The 24,613-nt window shown below is 42.4% G+C and overlaps 1 protein-coding gene and 6 non-coding genes across 8 annotated transcripts in view; all 7 read left to right on the top strand.

Moving 5' to 3' along the window:
* Window positions 1-24,613, top strand: part of zmat4a (zinc finger, matrin-type 4a) — a 228,582-nt gene that overhangs the window by 111,281 nt on the left and 92,688 nt on the right. The window contains exon 7 of one of the 2 annotated variants that reach the window (XM_086031027.1): window positions 1,673-1,991. The exons of the other annotated variant lie outside the window; for it this stretch is intronic. Within the exon in view, the coding sequence (XP_085887153.1) occupies window positions 1,673-1,784 (112 nt within the window). The 3' untranslated portion in view covers window positions 1,785-1,991. Of the gene's footprint in view, window positions 1-1,672; window positions 1,992-24,613 lie in introns of those variants that run through there. 2 annotated transcript variants of the gene reach the window in all.
* Window positions 19,239-19,316, top strand: trnaa-agc (transfer RNA alanine (anticodon AGC)). Its single transcript has one exon. It is a non-coding gene; the product is annotated as a tRNA-Ala (tRNA).
* On the top strand, window positions 20,426-20,497 carry trnaa-agc (transfer RNA alanine (anticodon AGC)). The gene has a single exon. It is a non-coding gene; the product is annotated as a tRNA-Ala (tRNA).
* On the top strand, window positions 22,113-22,184 carry trnaa-ugc (transfer RNA alanine (anticodon UGC)). Its single transcript has one exon. It is a non-coding gene; the product is annotated as a tRNA-Ala (tRNA).
* On the top strand, window positions 22,285-22,356 carry trnaa-ugc (transfer RNA alanine (anticodon UGC)). Its single transcript has one exon. It is a non-coding gene; the product is annotated as a tRNA-Ala (tRNA).
* On the top strand, window positions 24,165-24,236 carry trnaa-ugc (transfer RNA alanine (anticodon UGC)). The gene has a single exon. It is a non-coding gene; the product is annotated as a tRNA-Ala (tRNA).
* On the top strand, window positions 24,431-24,502 carry trnaa-agc (transfer RNA alanine (anticodon AGC)). Its single transcript has one exon. It is a non-coding gene; the product is annotated as a tRNA-Ala (tRNA).

Here is a 24,613-nt window from a genome sequence, read left to right as displayed (position 1 = left end):
CAGCTGCCCCATCCCCCGCTGGCCAATATTTGAACAGAAAGAGTGACTAAAACAGAGAGGATCATATGAGGAGTATGATGTCTCCAGCTGACTCAAAGTTTAGAGTGGCAAGGTATGGATGTGGGTGCTCCTATTAGAGAACACAGGCCCGTATTCCACTTCACGTCTATTTATTGTGGTCTGCAACAACACAGACAAATAACAACTTAGCAACATCATCCAATGTATAACAATATGCCTTTACTTTAAACAATACAAACAATTAAACAATACAAACAATACACATTCACACGTCTCATCATCATGATAGTTAGCATACTAGCCGAAATTACTAACCAGTGGTGACGTCACTCATGAAAATATAACTATGCTATTATTTACAGCAACCACCCTACACAAACTTAGATGATCAAACTCACCTTCTAACATTTACACACAACAACAAACGAGGTGAAACACAGGCAATCTGCAAATAAGGAGTCTGGAGGGCACGTACGAACTACTAGCTCTGTCGAAGGTAGAAAGAAAAACAACAACGTCACTCGCTATCGATACTTAGAGTTTGAGGGGCATTCAATGACCGCTCACCATGTAGGACATCTCAGTACTACGTAGAAACTCAATGAACTAATCAAATGTAGTGTAGTGGTGCACACGCCTGAGTTGTGTGCGGGCAGCGTGGGATCAATTCCCGCTCAGTGACAGTGTCTATGTGTGCCCTGCGACTGGCTGGCGACCAGTTCGGGGTGTAGTCTGCCTTCGCCCATTGACGGCTGGGATAGGCTCCAGCAACTCACCGCGACCCTATATAGGATAAGCGGTTTGGAAGATGACATGACATGACTAATCAAATGGCAACAATTACTAGTAGTAAAACAACGTGGGCTTTCTAACAGTGACTCACTCTGTACCACGGAAGCCTGTTCACAGCCTGGTCCCTCACTCAAATCTGTCCCCCAAGTAACAACAACTCATTATTGTTCCTCGCCGCAGTCATCGAAGCCTCAGCCCGCAAAATAGACTAAAGATTCAGGTTGTAGGAGCCATATTTCTTTTGTTATATTTTTGATAGCCCCTTTAATTGCTAGCACTTCATGTTGTATTTTGGACATTTATAATGGTTAAATGTTTTTTTCATATGCACAACTGGATCTATGCCCGTTCCCAGCATGCCCATTTCCTGACACTATATCCGTCCCAGTAATCACACGGCAGGTGTGTTTTTTGCCAGGTACTGCTGCAACAACAGCTTTTGACCACATCCAATTATGTGAGTTTTCCATATGCTACTGATGTTCTTTATTATTTATCTCTGAACGACATGCCATTGGGGCTGCAAGCAAGTTTTTGTTTATCACTACAGGTGAGTTTTGCCACGCAATAGCACTGATCCATTTTTAGTTGAACTTGGAGCAGCGAGTCGTGCTGCTTAAAAGCCTGGGACCACCAAGGCAATGTTGATCAACTTATTTTAGTTTACCCACCTGCTTCTATACAAGTAAAAAATGGGTTCACTTTTTGTCTGACCTTTGCCAGGCAGCTGTATGGGTGGACAAGCTACGATTGTTCAATTATTGTATTTCTTAGGTGCAAATTATTCCTGGGTGTGATTGTGAGTGTGGATGTTTGTTTGTCTCTGTGTGCCCTGTGATTGGCTGGCAACACAATACAGGGTGTCCCCCGCCTACTGCTCGAAGACAGTTGGGATGGGCTCCAGCACGCTCGCGAGAGAGTGTCGGCACAACAGAGGGATGCCCACGCCGGGAGTCTTGGCCTCGCTGTAGAAGGGGCGCACCGAATGGGGTGCTCGCTTGCACGACCCAGGGGCTGGAGATCGAGAGCGACCCGCAGGAGCCGTCACCCCGAATGCCAGCACGACGAATTAATTGGTTCTTCTTTTGGTATCCTGTAGATACTCGCCCCTTCTTTTGCTCCCTGTCTACCATTGCCAAAGTGTGTGTGTTTCATTTGAAGATTAGTCGGTGCACTAAATAAAGTCTGTATCAAACAGTGACTCAATTAATTAGCATATAAACAGAATAAATATTACCACATAAGCAAACAAATTACATGCTGATGCTGCTTATCTGTGGAAGCATCGGACGACAAGCCTTCTGTTAGCAATTCATATTATGTGTAGTTGTCTACCACTGATAATTAGATTAAGTTGATATTCTCTTAATCACAGCAGCTCTTTGTTAATTCTGCTGTGAATACCTTAATGGAATTTGTTTTCATTTTTCACTTTTGTATCAGTATATCTATCTTCCTTAATGCTTAATCATAGAGTTCCCTTCATAAAAGGTTTTATTTGTATTTTTAATGGCTTAAAAAGTCAACCTCTATAGGGCAACCCTTGCTAAAGCTTTACGTTGTGCTGCAGAGTTGAAACGTTTGCGCGCGGGAGGTTCTAATGCTACGTTCACAGCGGACAAGTTTTTAACCATTAGTGATTCCACACAGAGTCAATACAGATGGTGCTGTGGCGTGCAATGGCAGCGAGCGATGGGGAAGGTGGCACGACATGAATCAGAAGAACAAGCAAAACACCAGGCATGTACTATTATGCACTATTTGCACAACATGATTATGATTAAGAAATCCATGGCGAACAAAAAATATTCAACTAAATACTTAATACAAAATATATGAATTATTTATTTATTTATCCCTCCATCAAAAATAAAAACTATAAATACACTACCAAAAAATGTGTATGATTGTAAAATCATTTCAAACATGGGGCGACTGCACTGGACTTGAGATGGGACTATGGAGTAAGATAGCTGTCAAAAAGATATGCATGATTAACGATTCATAGCCGGAATAATTTGTGTTTTAATTATTTCCCTGTGAGTACATCAAAATTGTGAGGGTTTGAAATTTTTTTTCTTATGAATACAAATCAGAATTGTGAGGGTTTTCGTGTTTTTCGTGTGAATACCAATCAAAACTGTGGGTTTGAATTTTTTTCTTGTGAATGCAAATCAAAAACCTGTGAGTGCATGCATTGTCTTGTCAATATAACTCCCGCTTCCACGACTAGGAATCTTCACTACGCATGATTTGCCAGCCTAGCATACAAATCACTTTTGTGAGTTGTCACCAGAGAAGACGAATGACAACATGCAAATTAAGATGACATCACGTAGGTCACAGGCAGGTCACAAGGGGAACTAATTGAGCCGAGATCCTCCACCCATGCATGCGTTAAAGGAACAGATTGATTAAAATTCAATTTCCATCATTAGATGGTTTAGGTGTACCCTGTCTATTGCCCAAAGACAACTGGGATAGGCTCCAGCACGCCAGCAACCCTTGTGAGGATACACGGATTAGATAATATCTTCATGAGCTGTCACCTTACCGTGGTGGAGAGGTTTGCGTGTCCCATTCATCCTAGGAGCTAAGTTGTCTGGGACTTTATGGCCCTGGCAGGTCCTCCATGTGGAAGCGGCCAAAGTGGTCGAGTGCCTTTGAACTGGGTGGAGGCAAAAGGTGGTCCCCTCCCCCACTACAGAAACTAGCTGTTGGGACATGGAATATTACCTCTCTTGCAGGGAAGGAGCCCGGGCTGGTGTGCGAGGCAGAGAAGTTCAGACTAGCTATAGTTGGACTCGCCTCCACACTCATCTTAGGCTCTGGTACTCGTCCTATCAAGAGGGGTTGGACATTCGTCCACTCTGGAGTTGCCCATGGTGAGAGGCGCCGAGCAGGTCTGGGCATATTTATTGCCCACTGGCTTGTCGCCTGTACATTAGGGTTCACCTCGGTGGACGAGAGGCTAGCCTCCCTCCGTCTTCGGGTGGGGGGGACAGGTCTTGACTGTTGTTTGTGCCTATGGACCAAACAGCAGTTCAGAGTACCCACCTTTTTTTGGGTCCTTGGAGGGTGTGCAGGAGAGCACTGCCCCTGGGGACTCAACAGAAATGATTCGGTGAGCTAATATTTTATATTAACGGTTCATTTTGATGAACTGATTCTAATGATTCAGTTCACTGAAAAGAATTGCCATGCCCATCACTAATTGTCATCGATAAATGATGAATGGGAATTAAAAAAAAAAAAAGATGGATTAAGCATGAGTGGAAGTGGATTTTTGCCTGTCCATGTAATTGTTTATAATGTGACATTGATGATTATTGTTTTGTTTGATGTAGGTAAGCTTGCTGCTTGATTCGTGTATTACATCAGGCATTTTTTTTATCAGCTAACCGGTCCTTATAATGTAGGCGGAAGGCAATAAATGGGTCGCAATTTTTGGGTAAAATGCCCAGCTCTGGTTTTTGTGTTTGTGTTTTTGTAATATTGATTGTTTGTTGTGTCTATAATGGGTGTATTTTGTTTTTGACTTTTGATTGTAAGATGTTTTGTCCTTGTCCTGTTGTAATATGTTAATGTTCGGAACAAAAACGTAGCTTGCTGGCACATGATTGTGCAATCTTGCAATTCCCCTGACTGGAGCTTTTGAGATTATCCTTTGGAGCTATAATGGAAAGAAGAGAAAGAAGGCTGGCACTGATCACACCAAATAGATAGCTGCTTTCATTGAAAGGAAATTCTAAAGCACTCTTTCCCAGAGGTGCTTTAAACACAGATGACCCTGAGAAAAGACGCCACCCTCGAGAGGACTGACACCTTGCATGGTTTAAAATACCTCACTATGTTATTTACGAGAATTAATTGGGCCTTTTGGTAGCAGAATAGTTACCAATAGTGTGGTCATTGGACAGCAACAATATATACATAAACAAAGACAGAGATCAAGCCATTCTCAACACTTAAGATTGGTCAATAATTTGCATAAATAACACCCACATGTAGTATAGATTTTTGAAAAAATAAAATTGACCAAATTGTGACATTGGAGATTTCGGCCCGAAGCCAGCGATTGCTATACAGTCGACAGCAAGTGGCAAAACGGCCGCCACCTGAGATGAATAAAACCGGCAGGATTTTGCTGCTAATTTCATATTCCACAAATGCAGTACTAATCAGAAAACCAAGTTTTAACCAGTGAGGCCACATAGAACATAGTATTGTAAAGAAAAGAATTGACTTCCACTTTATGAACTCTCCATATAAAATGTACTTAGAATTTCTGACTGAAACAACTGTACTCATTTTTTCAAGTAAATATCACTCCTCTTTTCGTGTGAATGAAACAAAAATGCCTGAATTTAAGAATACAGTGGAAAAGAGAGTACTATTTCACTGAACAATGGAAATAAATATTTGCAAAATAACTGCCTGCATATTTGGAGCCGCGGGTTTGCTAACCCCTGATCTAGACTGTACCGGAGGTGACAATGTAATTCCATCTTGTGCTCATTATGCCACCTACAACAGCCTCTGTGGAAAGATCATTCTCACTATTAAAAAGTAAAAAAATATTCGGAATAGGGCTGATGAAGGAAGACTTTCTTCAGTGATAATAATCTCTAGTGAAATCAAGATACTTTTGAAGTGCAAAGCAGAAAAAGAAGACTAGGCTGGAAATCTCTTACCGCCAAAATGTGTGTGAAAACTGACTCTAATATACTAATGCCTTGCCAGTAGTATAGATAGTAGCATACTGTGCATGTTGAGAATGGAAACTAAGTTGAGGAGTTAATTCAAATTTTTCATTTCCTGTACCAACCGACTACTATAGAATGTATGTCATTATTTAACACTTGCTATTTAAAGTTGTGCAGGGGCTCAGGCAGCGGGGTAAATATTGTACGTAAAAAACACCCCAGGATTAAATGCGTTTTACAGCCAAACGTGTAAGTTTTTTTCACATCTTTTGTAGGGTTTCTCTTGCTTCAGGAAAGATGTGGGCAGCTGGTTCTGAAAGTAAACTCCAGTAGCTACAGCTTCTGCCCAGTACATCTATGGCAACTTCACATGTGATAGATTGATAGCATGCTTCTAGCTGCTTCAACTAATGTCCATTTTTGTTTTCTTTCATTTTGGTGTGATGAGTGAGTCATTTCATGATGGATGCCTTGAGCCTTCAAATATTTTTGAAACTCCCTTGGTGTGTACTCACCACCAATGTCTGTTCTTAGCCTTGTGATACTTTACCCCACAAGTGTCAAACTCCGGTCCTTGAGAGCCACTATCCTAATTGTTTTAAATGTTTCCCTCCTCCAACACACCTGATTCAAATGATCTGGATCGTTATCAGGCTCCTGCAGAGCTTGCTGATGAGCTGATCATTTGAATCAGGTGTGTTGGAGTAGGGAAATATCTCTTGCCCATGCTAATTTGAGAATATTTTCTCAAATTCTTTAAATTTGTACAGCGCTTCATTTTTCTGTTTCATAAAGTATACCTCACAGTTTCTCGAGTAATAGTCTATGAATGTCACATAATATTTTGCTCCACCAATAAATTCAGTCTGCATGGGATCAAAGACATCACTATGAATTAGCTGCATTCTGCGTTTGGAGCGTATTATTCCAATCGACTCGTATGGCCGTTTGGACAGTTTGCCTTCCACACATCCGTTGGGTTAAAAATAACAACCTTCTTGCTTTGTTTTGTACTAATCCAATTTTTGGGGTTGTTTTATACAAAACTACCCAACTTTTAAACACATGACAGCCACACACAAAATAAAGTGTGAAATATATTTCAAATGGATCTCCATGGAATTCAAATGTCTGAGGAGAATTCCACAATACGGGACTTACAGACATGCTCAGAATTCAATGGGTCACACCTCTTCGGTGTCTACACGAGTTTTCATCAGTTACACAGGTGGGAGGTGTCAGAAGCCTATACGGGCGACTCGCTGCGCCATGAAAGTGCGTAAGGAATTGACTTCAGCGCGAACAGCTGAACCAAGACACATCTGGATGACAACCTCTTCCAGCCCCTTCCCTTAGGTGGACATTCCAATAGCTTTTTACCACTTGCCATTAACTCCCTAAACAGTTAACTCTTAATTCCATTTTGGAATTTTCCCATCTCGAATCCAGCTTTCTTTTATCTTGCTTGTACACATAGCAGTTTGAGCCAAACATCTTCATGTGTGATAGGTCAGGGACCTTTCCTGTAAGAATACAGTAAGGTGTCTGCTTGAGACCAGTCTTATGGATCAACCAGTCGTCCCCATCTTTGAAGTGGATCTCTGCTCCGCTGGCAGTGCTGCTTGAACCGAGAATATGTTCTGTGGAAATGATGGTATCAATCAATCAATCAATCAATCAATCACATTTTATTTATATAGCACTTTTCATACATAAAAATGCAACTCAAAGTGCTTTAAAACATTCAAAGCAAAACATAGAATTATCTTCAATCAAAAGAAAAGGTAAATTATTTAAAAGTTGTTGAAAGCCAAACTAAAAAGGTGTGTCTTGAGCTTCCTCTTAAAAATATCAACAGTCTCTGCAGACCTGACATCCTCTGGCAGGCTATTCCAAAGGTGAGGACCAAAATGGCTGAATGCAGCCTCGCCATGCATTTTGGTCCTCACCCTTGGAATAAATAAAAGGCCGGCGCCAGAGGACCTTAGGATCCGCGAGGGCTGGTATGATAAAAGCAAATCAGATAAATAAGATGGCCCAAGACCATTAACACATTTATAAACTAATAAAAGTACTTTAAAATCGATCCTGAAACACACAGGGAGCCAATGCAGCAATTTCAAAACTGGCGTAATGTGCTCCCGCCCTCTGGTTCTCGTCAGCACCCGAGCGGCTGAATTCTGCAGTAGTTGCAGTGGTGAAATGCTCTTTTTCGGGAGGCCAGAGAGCAGGGCATTACAGTAATCTAAACGACAGGAAATAAAGGCATGCATCAGCACTTCCGTGTTAGCCTGAGAGAGAAACGGGCGGACTCTGGCGATATTCTTAAGGTGATAAAAAACAATCTTGGTTACATTTTTAATATGAGGAATAAAACTGAGCTCAGAGTCAAAAATGACGCCAAGGTTCTTCACACAGTGTGAGGGATTAAAAATGTGTAGTTTTGGTAAAAGCTTCTCTCTCTGACCTTCGGGACCGATAACTAAAACCTCAGTCTTGTCCTCATTGAGCTGTAGGAAATTATCTGCCATCCATGACTTGATATCTAAAATGCAATTTAAAAGGGTATCAATGGGTCCTGTGTCATCAGGAGACACGGCAATATACAGCTGCGTGTCATCAGCATAGCTGTGAAAGCTGATGCCGTGTCCCCTGATGACATCCCCGAGGGGAAGCATATAAAGATTAAAAAGTAAGGGGCCTAAAATCGAACCTTGAGGAACCCCACATTTAATTTCATGAGTTTTAGAGGAACAAGTATCCATACTTACAAAGAAATATCGGTCTGTGAGATAGGAATAAAACCAGTCAAAAACAGTACCAGAGATGCCCACTAGATTTTTAAGTCTATTTAATAAAATTTGGTGATCTACTGTATCAAAAGCAGCGCTTAGATCCAGTAGCACCAAGACTGTGAGTTTTCTCACGTCTGCAGTGCACCTAATATCATTTAAGATCCTTAAAAGAGCAGTCTCCGTACTGTGGTTCATCCTAAAACCAGATTGATATTTCTCCAAAATATTATTTGTATTTAAAAAATGATTCAACTGGATGAAAACCAGTTTTTCTAAAATCTTACTTAAAAACGGTAAGTTGGATACGGGTCTGTAGTTATTAAAAACGCTCGGGTCAGGACCGCTCTTCTTCAGAAGGGGCTTCACCACCGCCGTTTTAAAGGCAGCGGGGAAGACGCCTGTCTGAAGAGAGCAATTGACTATATTTAAAATTTGTTCTTCAAAAAATCCATAAAATGTCTTAAAAAGAAATGTGGGAATTGGATCCAAAAGGCAGGTTGTTGGGTTTACCTGGGAGAAAACTCGAACAAGTGTCCTTGCATCAACCAGGGCAAAACTTTCCAGTGTTTCCTCATGTAAATATGATTGTCCGGGTTTATTATTTTGACGGGCTAAAAGACTGGATCTTATGTCATCGATTTTACTTCTGAAGTGGTCTGCAAAGTCCTCACAGAGAGCATCTGTTGGTCTCTGTGGGGACTTATTAAAATCAGAACTAGTTAAAAGTTCAAAGGTGGAGAAGAGAACCCTGGGGTTGTTTTTATTGACTGTAATGAGGTTTGAGAAATAGGAAGATCTTGCCAGTTTTACTGTTTTATTGTAAGATTTCAGTTGTTCGCATAAAATTTCATAGTGTACTGTAAGTTTACTTTTTCTCCACCTCCTCTCTGGACTCCTGCATTTTCTCTTTGATATTTTGATAGCATTGTTTCTCCACGGGGGTACAGTCTTTGTTTTTGTTGTTTTAATTAAAAGTGGAGCTACTGAATCTAATGATGATTTAAGATGTAGGTTAAAATTGTCAACAATAAGATCACAGGGTGCAGGTAAAATGTCAGCAGGAGTGTTTTTTAAGATCTCGATAAAATTTGCTGCCACCTCAGAAGATAGGTAGCGTTTCTTCACTGTTCTGACCGGGACTGCTAGATGGTTAAAACTGGCGATGTTAAAATAGACACAGTAGTGGTCTGACACTGCCAAGTCAACAACAGAGGACACACCAGCAGACAAGCCATAGGTTATAACCAAATCCAGGGTGTGTCCTCTGTTGTGAGTTGGCTGCAAGACGTGCTGTTTAAAATCCAAGCAGTTTAAAAGGTTTGAAAAATCTCTGGATAGTGGGTCCGAGATGTTGTCCATGTGTATATTAAAATCGCCAGTTATTAATATCCTGTTATAAATGGAATATAAAATGGATAAGAATTCTGAAAATTCTGTAATAAAAGAAGTGGAATGATGGGGAGGTCTATAGACGGTAATGCAGAGAATAGGGGGACTGCTAAAAACAAAGGCATGGTGTTCAAACGATAAATAGCTGCTAAAAATGATCTCCTTTGATAAAAGAGTATTAATAAAAATTGATGCAGTCCCGCCTCCTCTTTTGCCATCCCTTGTAGAAAATAAAAAGTTAAAATTCGGTGGGCAAGCCTCGTTGAGAGCAACTGGAGCATCTGTACCAAGCCATGTCTCAGACAAAAGTATACCATGTAAATTATTGTCTAAAATCAGGTCGTTTATGATAAAAGTTTTGTTTAAAAGGGAGCGCACGTTCAGCACGGCCAGATTAATTATTGTGCTGGACGTGCGCTCATGGTGGTACGAATGAGCAGTATTAACATATACTAGATTACCACTGTTAAAACCACGTTGTTTGTGTGTGCAAGGGAAGCGTCTGCCGGTGATGGTTTCAATGGGAAAATTGTCCGATAGTGGTAATGATAATGAGGGCCTGCAGGGGGAGCTAGTGAGGGTGGTGGTACTGTGAGCAGCTGGTATTGGCCTGTAAGTGATGGTAGTGACATTGTCATTGCAGCGTTTATGAGTAGAAGAAGAAATATGATTGGTAAACAAGAGTCAGCTGGGAGTGGAATTGGTTACGACATGGTGGATGTTAGCGGCTAAAATCTTGCTACCAAGAGAGTTCGGATGAACACCATCCGGCTGGTAAAAAGACGGGCGATTCCAGAATAGGTTAAAGTTGTCAATAAAAGCAAAGTCAAGGTGGCCACAAGTGCGTAGGAGCCACGTGTTCAAGCTTAAAAGGCGGCTGAAGCGCTCGGCTCCGCGAGACAATGCCGGCAAAATGCCACTCACCCAGACCGAGAGACCGCAGGTTCTTAACAAGGCAAAGAGGGCGTGAAAGTCTCTCTTCGTCTGCTCAGACTGTCGGCGTATTGTCTCGTTTGTCCCAACGTGAACGATGAGCCGGGTAATGGATGATGGCAGAGAGTCAAGAACACCCGGCAGGATGTTAACTATGTCCATGACTTTCGCTCCGGGAAAACAGCGGGTGACGCAGCCGGGATAGTGAGTACGTCTAATGGTGCTGTCGCCAATTATAACGGTGGTCGGTGGGTGACGTGAGGAGGGAACGCCAAGGGACTCACCACCGGCGGAAGATTCACGACCCCACTGTCCAGGATGGCTCCGCCGAGGCCGAGTGAAGACGGTGGATGACACCGATGAGTGTCGCCGATGATGCTGGTGATAACGACCACCCTTGTACCGGGACACCGCGTCCCGGAGCAGCCCGACGCGTGAGTGGACGGCCGTGTCACCGGCGGACCCGCCCAACATGGGGTTCCCGGCCGAGGTCGTCGCCGTGGGTGGTATGTAGAGTGCTGACTTGAGCCTCGTTTTCACTTTACGTCCCTTGCTGTCCAGTAAGTAGACTTCAGCGTCTCCTCTCATCTTCGCCATCCCGCTGACCTTCGTGCCGTCGGCCAGCTCAATCACATGATCCTCGGGTCTGAAGCATTCATCAACTGTCTTGAACTTCGCGGCATCATTAATCATGTGTGTTATAGCGCCGCAATCCACCATGAGTCCCTTCTTGTTGCCTTGCTGAGTAGAGTACGCACTCATTTTGAAGAAACAAAATGATGCATCCTCATCCTCCATTTCCTCGTCGACTTTCCTCACATGGTCACGGCCTCGTCCTCGACTACGCCCTCTTCCTCACCGTGGTGTGTCCCATCTCCGATCGTCTCGTCGAGCCTGGGTCTCGTCAGGACAAGTTCTGGCCATGTGTCCTTTTTTGCCACAAGTATAACACTCGATGTCGGCTAAGTCCATCTTCTTTCCTCGTCCTCTGCCTCGTGACCTCGTCGTCCCGCTCGTCCTCATCACATTGTCTTCTTCCACATTAGCGTCATTATGACTGTATTTCTCAGTGCTTTCATAACTTCTGAGTTGCATTTTAAACCCACTGAATGTCACAACATCATTGGTTTGAGTGATGTGCACGACGAATGGCTTGAATGATTCAGGTAGCCCCTTTACTACCATGGCTATTTGCAGCCCATCACTAATGTGTTCGTCTGCTCTCCTCAGTGACATAAATATAGTCTCTGCCCGAATAATGTAATCCGTTACCGTTTCGTTGCTGGCTTTGTGGAGCGAGGACAGTTCACAATATAAACTCACAACGCGGGGTTTATCTTTTCCGGCGTAGTGTTCTCGAAGAATCTCCAGTGCCTTCCGCCCATCACGCTTCGCGTCTCTCATGACCAGCGATGAACTTCTGTTGTCCAAACATTGCACAAGCTCTGCATATGCCTCTCCGTTCTTTCGTTCGTCCTCAGTGAGAGCTTCTTCGTCCTCCGCGTCAATCTCCGGTGCTTCCAGGAGCACTTGTCCGAGGCCGTGCAGCTCCATATTCGCGAGGAATCTCATTTCCCATAGCTTGTAACCTTTCTCGTCACCGTCGAATAAAAGTCTCAATGACTTTTGACCAGCTTCACTGGGCCCATAACCTGTAGCGCTAGACATTCCCGCAGCAGCCTCACGTTGTCGCAATCACAAAAGTGGTCAGCTACTTGTTATTATTCACGGGAGGAAAGCGACAAAAACATCCACCACGGTCAGTGAGCTCAACAACACTGCTTTATTTTGCGCATGCTCAGAACCACTTGTTTAGTACACGCAGGCACGCATGTCTGCTATTGTCAAATGTAAACACTAACATGGCTTTGCAGGTAATATTAATGAATATACTCAACATTTCCAATGCTGTCAGAGCTAATGCTAGCGAGCGCAAGGCCCGGCTTTTTAACAACCTCACTGATACTCAGTTCTCTGATGAAACACGCTATTTCCTTCCACTGCTATGCGGATGACTGTCAAATAATTATCCCGCTGAGCAAAAAAAGACGCACTCTCCATAAGACCTCTTTTGTCCTGCCTAGAGGATATCAAAAACTGGATGTCACTGAATTTCCAAAATTTCAATTAAAAGAAAACAGAATTTATGGTGTTCGGTCCCAGTGGCTCGTCTACATCCCATCTTGTTGACCTGGGCCCCCTGGCTTCATATCTAAAGCCAACAGTGTTAAACTTGAGTTTTAAAATGGACAGTGATTTTAAATTGGACCAGCAAATCAGCGCTGTTGTAAAGTCGAGCTTCTTTCACCTTAGACAGCTGGCTAAGGTAAAGTCCCTCCTTTCCCATCAGCACTTAGGAACACTCATCCATGCCTTTGTTACATCTAGGCTAGATTACTGTAATGCACTTTATTTTGGAGTCAGCCAGTCTTCCCTCAAACGTCTCCAGTTGGTCCAAAATGCTGCTGCCTGCCTACTAACTGGAACTCGGAAAATGGAGCATATAACACCAATTCTGGCCTCCCTTCACTGGTTCCCAGTGCGTTTCAGGGTTCGATTTACGATTCTCCTATTTGTCTATGAAGTATTAAATGGCCTGGCCCTGTCGTACCTCTGTGAGTTCTTCCACTCGTACGCACCTTCCCGCAGCCTCAGGTCTGCGGACCAGGCGCTGCTCGATGTGCCGAGGACCTCAGAGGGGATTGAGCCTTTTTGACTGCTGGTCCTTCCCTTTGGAATGATCTCCCATTGGATGTTAGGCAAGCCTGCTCTCTGTCCACTTTTAAACCCCAGTAGAAGACACACTTCTATTGCCTGGCTTTTGATCAGACCTGAAATTTTCGGCTCCTTTCGGTGTCAATTGTATATAGTGTTTTATGTTAATTTATTGATCAACACTTGTATATTATGACCTTTTTTTGTTTATTATTATTAGTATTATTTTTATATGTGTTTTTTTTGTTTGTAAAGTGCTTTGTTACAGCTCCAGCTGTTATGAAATGCGCTATATAAATAAAATTGTATTGTATTGTATTGTATTGTATTGTATTCTGATTTGCTGCATCTCAAAAAGTAGGAAAGAATGACAGAGCCCACAAACGTATTTGTCTTCTCACTGTTTCTAGCAGTATTGCCTTAGCTGGAGCCGGTTGCTGAAATTGATATAGATCAGTAAGGCTTTGGTCTTCCATCACACTAATGTACATTTCAGAGTATGCTGGCAGGAGGATAGTCATTAAATGAGCCCTCTGGCACCTTGACTGTATATTAGGTGCCTTTTGTGTCATTCTTCTCAGCATATTGTAACACCTAAACTCCTTTCTATAATGTTCATATTGATTGATAGATTTTTATTCAGTTGGCTGCAGTCACTTTGTCAATAAACGATGTACAAGAATATAAAGGCAACCGAAAAGAAGTAGAGTGGAGCTCCAGCTTATCATGTCTAAACCACCACCTCTATTTATTTTTTTAAACCCCCCCAAAAAAAGGTTGTTGCACAAATAACAGTCAAGCAGTCAAGCAAGATTACAACAATGATCATATTTCTTGTATGCCTGGTTCATATATTTGTTCAGTACTTTAAGGTTAGGGTCACACTGCAGGTCATAATTTTCAATTATGATTTTTTGGGGGGATAAAAAACATTTTTTGTGTTTAAGCGTTCACATTATAAATGCGACCTCTGTCTGTCTGGTGTGTGAACATGTGCGCCCCACATGCGCAGAGAAGAGATGACATCAACTCTAACACAGATACATCTTTTTGTTAGTTGTTGTTGAACACCAGTTCCCCACAGATCATAACAACGAGGGCCAAAATTTAATATCTTGATATTTTTGCCAGATATCTCAATATTACTATGAGCAAAGTAATTAACACAATACAAAGCATTTTTAACAGAAAGAAAACTAAATATAATTCAAATGGATGTGGAAAGTGTAGTTGTTGTTTTTTTAATTTCAACATATTGACAACCATCAACATTAACAAAATCAGCAATACGTTAAAAGTTATTAAATTATACACATTATACTGCAACTGTGCTTTAATTACTCGTATTAATAACAAATGTATGCTACAACAGAAGTGTTGAGTGCTTGCGTGTGTTAACTGCATCCAGGTTTTTTTTTCACCCCTGCACATGATGCTGGTTGTGTATGCAGTGATGCATTGCATGGCGATGTGATGTGTGGACTCTCAGCGATGTGAACAATGCCAACCGGGATCGGGTTTTGAAGATCCCTATACATCTCCACTCCGCCTTTGCCTTGCGAACACGTACGTAGTCACTTGGACTCCTTTACGCGACTGTTTTTAGTGGATTTAATCCATCTGTTGCGATGGAATAAGCAGAAACTTTGAGCAGGCAGGCGAGTCTGCGGTATGCCGACAAATTGCGTTTGATCTGTGATTTGGACCCATTCAAACTTGCACAGAGAGACTGGGTTACTAACACGCAAGCACTGCCCGTCATGACTTAAATCGACCATTACACATCATTTTGCACCCAACCCCATTATGTGAATTGAACGACTTCAAGAATTACAAAAGCATGGAGGCATATGACAGTATTGTGTCCGGCTGAGTTCGCGATGTGTGTGTTTTTGTGTTTACAATTTCGCTCAGGATCCCGTGTCCATGTTAACGAGGACAGATTTGAAGGTTGGATTCAAGGGCTGCATGATGGCCACGGCATGCGGTCGAGTCGCGCCGGAAATTACATCATGCGGCCGACAATGCAACCTTTGGAGGACCCGGTATTGTGAATTTGGACACAGCCCTTGTGCCTTCCTCAAACCTCATTGCTCTTGTGGTGGAACGAAAACAGTATTATCTAATAAAACCACTTACTTCAGTAGTTTTTTTTATTTCAAATTCAAGAGTGACCCATTCACAATGAATTTGTAAACTACTTAGGTTTAGTGATGGTTGATCAACAAAATTAATTTTCAAGAAATCAATGATCAATTGCTATAAGTTGGTGCGTGCATGTGTGTGTGGGAGGGAGTCAAAAAGAAAGATACAGAGAGCTGTGTGTGAGTGTGTGTGTGTGTGTGGGGGGGGGGGGGGGTGCGTGTGTGTGTGGGTGTGTGGGGGTGAGTGTGTGAGTGTGTGGGTGTACATGTGTTTGAAAGTGCCGAAGGGCTGTTTGTGTGAGTTGAATCCAAGGCTTGTTTTTTCAATTGAAGGGGAAGTAAATCCAAACATTTTTTTTCAAGAATATGTTCTATGCATGCCCCCAAGTTGAAACAAGGCATTCTGATTAGTATTGTGTTTGTAGAATATGAGTCAAGCAGCATAATCCGACCGTTTTTAGCCATCTCAGGGGGCGGCCATTTTATTACTTCTGTTGACTGAAAATGACATCACAGATGCCCTAAGGGCTCAAATAACGACCAATCATGGCTCACTTTCAGAAAACAGGTGAGCTGTGATTGGTCGTTACCTGAGCCCTGAGCAACTGTCATTTGCTGTAAACTGTCAGAAAATGTCATTTTCAGTTGACAGACATGACAAAATGGTCGCCCCCAGTGATGGCTAAAAACAGGTGGATTTATTCTTATTCCACAAACGCAATATTTATCAGAATGCTTTGTTTCAACTAGTGGGCTTGCATAAAACGTATTCTTGAAAAATAATATGTTTGGGTTGACTTCTCTTTAATAAAGTATTTGCATAAGAAAATCAATCCTCTTCACTATTCATTATTCATGCTAAGGGTATTAAACTTCAAGAAAATAATGGGACAGAAAAATGAAGGGATTTTTTTACAATAAATAAACTGTGCGATTAACTACGAGTTAACTATGAAAAAATGTGATTAGTTAAGATTAAATATTTGAACCGATTGACAGCATTACTAATTACAGAAAAAAGGTACTTCTACTGTATGGAATCACAGAGGTTCCCTCTTGGCTAGTAAATAGTGACTGGAGTTCCCTGTTAGATAGCACAGAGCGGTATTCACACTCCAAAATAAAAGAAAGGAAAAATAAAAAGCCAAATGAACAATTAACACCACTTTCTTGAGATAATTAATGGTCATATAAAAAGGTACTCCCATTCTATGGAATCACAGAGGTTCCCTCTTGGCTGGTAAATAGTGACTGGAGTTCCCTGTTGAATAGCACACACCGACATTCACAATCCAAAATCAAAGAAAGGAAAAATAAAAAGACAAATGAATGAATACTACTTTCTTAAGATAATTAATGGTCATATACTGTTTGATTTGTCCCCCAAAAAGTATACTAAATGCAGAAGAAAGGTACTTCACTGTATGGAATCACAGAGGTTCCCTCTTGGCTGGTAAAAAGTGACTGGAGTTTCCTGTTGGATAGCACAGAGTGACATTCACACTCCAGAATCAATGAAAGGAAAAATAAAAAGCCAAATGAACAATTAATGCTACTTTCTTAAGATAATTAATGGTCATATATAATTTATTTTTTTATGAAAATTACAGAAAAATAAGGTACTTTTACTGTTTTGAATCATACGCATTCCTGGCCAACATGCACTATCATTCTACAGTAGAATGGCTAAAAGTGGACTCCCCTTTCTGGTTACTTTTTAAAAATTATAACAGAGAGCTTCCTTTTAAGGTTTTAAACATGTCATGTCATCTTCCAAACCACTTATCCTATACAGGGTCATGGGGAGTTGCTGGAGCCTATCCCAGCCGTCAACGGGCAAAGGCAGACTACACCCCGAACTGGTCGCCAGCCAGTCGCAGGGCACACATAGACACTGTCACTGAGCGGGAATCGATCCCACGCTGCCCGCACACAACTCGGGCGTGTGTACCACTACACTATCAGCGGACGGTTTTAAACATAATACAACTTAAAATATTGATTTTCTTTTTGTTATTGTGGAACCACAACAATGGGGGCAGCTTCAGTGATGTCTAACTATCGACTAGGGACATCCAATGGTTATACTCAGCATAAACCCTTTTGGGATTTGGTTCACTTCAAAAGCGATCTTTTTATATTTAAAAAGACAAATGATTAATATAAGATGTTACAAAATGCCCTATATAAATAAAGTTGTATTGTATTGTATATATTAGTGAGCAGACAGTGTACCGTGAACTTTCGTAGTCTTTTTCAGATTTGGTATTTGGTTTGGTAGCATCTGGACTTATGAGTCATTGTGGGGATGAAAGTCAGTGGTAGAACCCAGGCTTTGCATGTATGAGGTCTTGGGTTCAATACCCAGCATCTCCACATGTTCAAGTAGTTAGACAATGATTATGAAGAATACAACTTGTTATCTGTCTTTCATTTAGCTTTTCCCATCTGCCTTTGGGCAAGAGGCATGTACACCCTGGAACGGTAGACACCAAAAGTGTGATTGAGCTCCTTATACATTTCCCTACTGGTTGCGTTTTTTTTTTTTCAGATTTGAAATTTGGTTTGCCAGCATCTGTAAGTATGAGTCAATGTGGGGATGAAGCTCAGTGGTAGAGCGCATGCTTTGCATGAATGAGGTCAATCAATCAATCAATCGCATTTTATTTATATAGCACTTTTCATACATAAAAATGCAACTGAAAGTGCTGTAAAACATCCAAAGCAAAACATTTTTAAAAAATCCGTTCATGCCCTCCCTCCCAACAAACCCAAGACAGATATCCACTAGTACATCAACACTCACTCACACACACCCACACAAAGTGCACAACCTGATAAAATGTGTAAAAAAGACATGACAAGGCACAGAGAAACCATATGAGGAAAGGGTACACAAGGGGAGCTCATCCGCGCTGAGGGGAATGACAGCCCACAGACACAAGGGCGCCACCACCACAGAGACCCCAGATTAGACAGGCGGACCCCACACAAAGTGTAGAGGCCGCCGGCCACCCAGACCCAAGGAGTCCCTGCAATGACAGCCCCCGTGGGAAGGGCAGCCACCCCTCCCTCAACGCGGAGGCCCCCCCATGAGGAAACACTGGAGTTAAAAGCTGACAACGGCAGAGAGCAACAAAACGAAAAGACAGAACAGTAGTATAGTTTAAGAACTAAAATCAGTAAAATAAGATAAAAATAATCTTCAATCAAAAGAAAAGATAAATTATTTAAAAGTTGTTAAAAGCCAAACTAAAAAGGTGTGTCTTGAGCTTCATCTTAAAAATATCAACAGTCTCTGCAGACCTGACGTCCTCTGGCAGGCTATTCCAAAGGTGAGGACCAAAATGGCTGAATGCAGCCTCGCCATGCATTTTGGTCCTCACCCTTGGAATAATTAAAAGGCCGGCGCCAGAGGACCTCAGCATCCGAGATTTGGTATTTGGTTTGTTAGCATCTAGGTATATGAGTTGTTGTGGGGATGTAGCTTAGAGGTAGAGTGCATGCTTTGCATGTATGCGGTCTTGGGTTTAATCCCCAACATCTCCATTTATTCCAGTCGTTAGACGATGATAATCACAAGTAGATCCTACTATCTGTCTTTAATTTAGCCTTTGCCATCTGCCTTTGGACGAGAAGCATGTGCACTTTGGAATTGTTGACGCAAAAAGTGTGATTGAGCTATCACATTACCTTTTAAGATTTGGTATTTGGTTTGTTAGCATCTAGGTAGTTGAGGCATTGTGTGGATGGAGCTCAGTGGTAGAGCGCATGCTTAGCATGTATGAGGTCTTGGGTTCAATCCCCAACCTCTTCACACATTCCAGTTGGTAGACAATGATTATGAAATACAAAACCTATCTGTCTTGCATTTCACCTTTCCCATCTGCCTTTGGGTTAGAAGTATGTACACACTGGAATGGTAAATAACAAAAGAATAATTGAGCTCCATAAACCTAATATTTGCATTTTTTCAGATTTGGTATTTGGTTTGCTAACAAATGGCTATATTTGTCATTGTGGGGATGTAGCTCAGTGGTAGAGGGCATGCTTAGCATCAATGAGGACTTGGGTTCAGTCCACAGCATCTCTATACTTCCCAGTTGCTCAATGATCTTCATCTTCCAAACCGCTTATCCTATACAGGGTCGCGGGGAGTTGCTGGAGCCTATCCCAGCCGTCAATGGGCGAAGGGAGACTACACCCGAACTGGTCGCCAGCCAGTCGCAGGGCACATTGCTCAATGATGATAATGACAAATATAACTTATTATCTGTCTTTCATTTAGACTTTCCAATTTGCCTTTGGGCCAGAGGCATGTACACCCTGGAATGGTACACAAAACGTGTGATTGAGCTCCTTATAAAGCAATAAGCAGTTTTTTTTCAGATTTGGTATTTGGTTTGTGAGCATGTGGGGGTTTGCCTATATGTGGGGATATAGCTTAGAGCGCATGCATATCATGTGTGAGGTTCAATCCCCAGCATCACCACACTTTACAGTTGTTAGATAATGAACTTTCCCATCTGCCTTTGGACCAGAGGCATGTACACCCTGGAATGGTAGACAAAAAGTGTGATAGAGCTGCATATAAAGCAACCTGTTTCTTTCAGATTTGGTATTTGGTTTGGTAGCATCTAGGTATATAAGGTGGTGTGGGGTTGTAGCTCAGTGGTAGAGCGCATGCCTTGCATGTATGCGGTGTTGTGTTCAATCCCTAGCATCTCCACATATTCCAGTTGTTAGATGATGATAATCACAAGTAGAATTTACTATCAGTCTTTCATTTAGCCTTTGCCATCTGCCTTTTGGCGAGAGTCATGTACACTCTGGAATTGTTGACGCAAAAAAGTGTGATTGAGCTCCTTACACATTTTCTTTTTTAGATTTGGTATTTGGTTTGCAAGCATCTGGACATATGAATCATTGTGGGGAAGTAGCTCAGTGGTAGAGCGCATGCTTAGCATGCGTGAGGTCTTGGGTTCAATTCCCAGCTTCTCCACACATTCAAGTTGGTAGACAATGATTATAAAGTATAAAACTCATCCGGCTTGTATCTCATCTGCCCTTGGCTGAGAGGTATGTACACACTGGAATGGTAGACAACAAAAGAATGGGTCAGTTACTTATACATATACCGACTTTCAGATTGGGTATTTGGTTTGTGAGCATGTGAGGGTTTACTTTTACGTGGGGATGTAGCTCAGTGGTAGAGCAAATGCTTTGCATGTAAGAGGTCTTGGGTTTAATCCCCAGCATCTCCACATACTCCAGTTATTAGACAATGATAATGATGAATAGAATTTATTATCTGTCTTTCATTTAATTTCCCGTCTGCCTTTGGGCCAGGTATTTGGTTTGGTAACATCATAGATATATGAGTTGTTGTGGGGATGTAGCTCTGTAGTAGAGCGCATGCTTTGCATGTACGAGGTCTTGGGTTCAATCCCCAGCATCTCCACATATTGATACGATGATAATGACTAAAAGAACTTCCATTCATTTAGACTTTCCCATCTGCCTTTGTGCAAGAAGCATGTACACTCTGGAATTGTAGACGCAAAAATTGTGATTGAGCTCCTTAAACTTTAACCTGTTTGCATTTTTTTCAGATTGGGTATTTGGTTTGATAGCATGTGGCTTTATGTGTCATTTTGGGGATGTAGCTCAGTGGTAGAGCGCTTGCTTTGCATGTATGGGGTTTTGGGTTCAGTCCCCAGCATGCTTAACAGGTATGAGGTCTTGGGTTCAATCCCCAGGAACCCCCTAGTTGTTAGACGATGATAATGACGAAAAGAATTTACGATCTGTCTTCCATTTGGCCTTTCCCATCTGCCTTTGGGCTAGAGGCATGTACACCCAGGAATTTCCATCCATCCATCCATCCATTATCTGTACCGCTTCTCCTCACAAGGGTCGCGGGGCGTGCTGGAGCCTATCCCAGCTGTCTTTGGGCAGTAGGCGGGGGACACCCTGAACTGGTTGCCAGCCAATCGCAGGGCACACAGAGACAAACATCCGCACTCACAATGACACCTAGGGGCAATTTAGAGAATCCAATCAACTTACCATGCATGTTTTTGGAATGTGGGAGGAAACAGAGTGCCTGGAGAAAAACCACGCAGTCACGGGGAGAACATGCAAACTCCATACAGGTAGGCCGGAACCGGGATCGAACCCACGACCTCTGAACTGTGAGGCGGACGTGCCAAACAGTCGACCACCGTGCCGCCACCCAGGAATTTTAGACACAAAAAGTGTGATTGAGCTCCTTAAAAATGAACCTATTTGCGTTTTTTTCAGATTTGGTATTTGGCTTGTTAGAATCTGGGCATACGAATCATTGTAGGGAAGTAGTGCAGTTGTAGAGAGCATGCTTAGCATGTATGAGGTCTTGCGTTCAATCCCCAGCATCACCACACTTTGGAGTTGTTAGACAATGAAATTGAACTTATTGTCTGTCTTTCATTTAGTCTTTCCCATCTGCCTTTGGGCCAGAGGCATGTACACCCTGGAATGGTAGACGAAAAGCGTGATTGAGCACCTTATAAAGCAACCTCTGGTTTTTTTCGGATTGTGTATTTGGTTTGGTAGCATTTATGTACATGAGGCGTTGTGGGGATGTAGCTCAGTGGTAGAGCGCATGCTTTGCATGTATGCGGTCTTGGGTTCAAACCCCAGCATCTATACATGTTCCAATGAATAGAATTACTGTCTGTCTTTCACTTTCCCAGCTGCCCTTGGGCCAGGTATTTGGTTTGGTAGCATCATAGGTATATGAGTTGCTGTGGGGATGTAGCTCAGTGGTAGAGCGCATGCTTTGCATGTATGCGGTCTTGGGTTCAATCCCCAGCATCTCCACATATTGATACAATGATAATGACTAAAAGAACTTACTTCCATTTCAACTTTCCCATCTGCCTTTGTGCAAGAGGCATGTACACTCTGGAATTGTAGATGAAAAAATTGTGATTAAGCTCCTCAAACTTTAACCTATTTGCGTTTTTTTCAGATTGGGTATTTGGTTTGATAGCATCTGGCTTTATGTGTCATTGTGGGGATGTAGCTCAGTGGTAGAGCGCTTGCTTTGCATGTATGGGGTTTTGGGTTCAGTCCCCAGCATGCTTAGCAGGTATGAGGTCTTGGGTTCAATCCCCAGGACTCCCCTACTTCCCACTTGTTAGATGATGACAATGACGAAACAAATTTCTTATCTGTCTACCATTTGGCCTTTCCCATCTGCGATTGGGCGAGAGGCATGTCCACCCAGGAATTTTAGACACAAAAAGTGTGATTGAGGCGGCACGGTGGTCGACTGGTTAGCACGTCCGCCTCACAGTTCAGAGGTCGTGGGTTCGATCCCGGCTCCAACCTCCCTGTGTGGAGTTTGCATGTTCTCCCCGTGCCTGCGTGGGTTTTCTCCGGGCACTCCGGTTTCCTCCCACATTCCAAAAAAAACATGCATGATAAGTTGATTGGATACTCTAAATTGCCCCTAGGTGTGATTGTGAGTGCGGATGTTTGTCTCTGTGTGCCCTGCGATTGGCTGGCAACCAGTTCAGGGTGTCCCCCGCCTACTGCCCAAAGACAGCTGGGATAGGCTCCAGCACGCCCTGCGACCCTTGTGAGGAGAAGCGGTACAGATAATGGATGGATGGAAGTGTGATTGAGCTCCTTAAACATGAACCCTATGGTTTTTTCAGATTTGGTATTTGGTTTGTTAGAATCTGGGCATATGAGTCATTGTGGGGAAGTAGTTCAGTGGTAGAGAGCATGCTTAGTATGTATGAGGTCTTGGGTTCAATCCCCAGCATCACTACACTTTACAGTTGTCAGATGATGAAATCAAATTTATCTGTCTTTCATTTTGACATTCCCATCTACCTTTGGGCCAGAGGCATGTACACCCTCGAATGTTAGACAAAAAGTGTGATTGAGCACCTTAAACATAAACCGTTTTTTTCAGATTTGTAATTTTCTTTGGTAGCATCTGGGCATCTGAGTCATTGTGGCGATGTAGCTCAGTGGCTTAGTGCATGCTTAGCAGGTATGAGGTCTTGGGTTCAATCCCCAGGAACCCCCATACTTTCCAGTTGTTACTCGATGATAATGACAAAAGGAATTTAATGTCTGTCTTCCATTTGGCCTTTCCCATCTGCCTTTGGGCGAGAGGCATGTACACCCAGGAATGTTAGACACAAAAAGTGTGATTGAGCTCTTTAAAAATTAACCTTTGCGTTTTTTTTCAGATTTGGTATTTGGTTTGTTAGAATCTCGGCATATGACTCTTTGTGGGGATGTAGTTCAGTAGTAGAGAGCATGCTTAGCATGTATGAGGTCTTGAGTTCAATCCCCAGCATCACCACACTTTACAGTTGTCATGTGGTGGTTTACTTTTACATGGGGATGTAGCTCAGTGGTAGAGCAAATGATTTGTATGTATGAGGTCTTGGGTTTAATCCCCAGTATCTCCACATACTCCAGTTATTAGACAATGATAATGATGAATAGAATTTATTATCCGTCTTTCATTTAGACTTTCCCGTCTGCCTTTGGGCCAGAGGCATGTACACCCTGGAATGGTAGGCAAAAAGTGTGATTGAGCACCTCATGAACTTTTTCCAGATTTTGCATTTGCTTTGGTAGCATTTATGTACATGAGGCATTGTGGGGATGTAGCTCAGTGGTAGAGCGCGTGCTTTGCATGTATGCGGTCTTGGGTTCAATCCCCAGCGTCTCCACATATTCCAGTTGCTAGATGATGATAATCAGGAGTAGAACTTACTATCTGTCTTTCATTTAGCCTTTGCCATCTGCCTTTGGGCGAGAGGCATGTACACTCTGGAATTGTTGACGCAAAAAGTGTGATTGAGCTCAATACTTTTTTTTAGAATTGGTTTTTGGTTTGCAAGCATCTGGAATTATGAGTCATGCTGGGGAGGTAGCTCAGTGGTAGAGCACATCCTTAGCATGTATGAGGTCTTGGGTTCAATCCCCAGCTTCTCCACACATTCAAGTTGGTAGACAATGACTATCAAGTACAAAACTCATCCGGCTTTTATCTCACCTTTCCCATCTGCCTTTGGGTAAGAGGTATGTACACACTGGAATTGTAGAC

The sequence above is a fragment of the Filicampus tigris genome, chromosome 5 (genome assembly GCF_054856515.1).
Source record: "Filicampus tigris isolate MCC_2025a chromosome 5, RoL_Ftig_1.0, whole genome shotgun sequence".
Classification (NCBI taxonomy): Eukaryota; Metazoa; Chordata; class Actinopteri; order Syngnathiformes; family Syngnathidae; genus Filicampus; species Filicampus tigris.
Note: the sequence above shows the minus strand (reverse complement) of the source record. Positions and strands in the feature narration are given on the sequence as shown.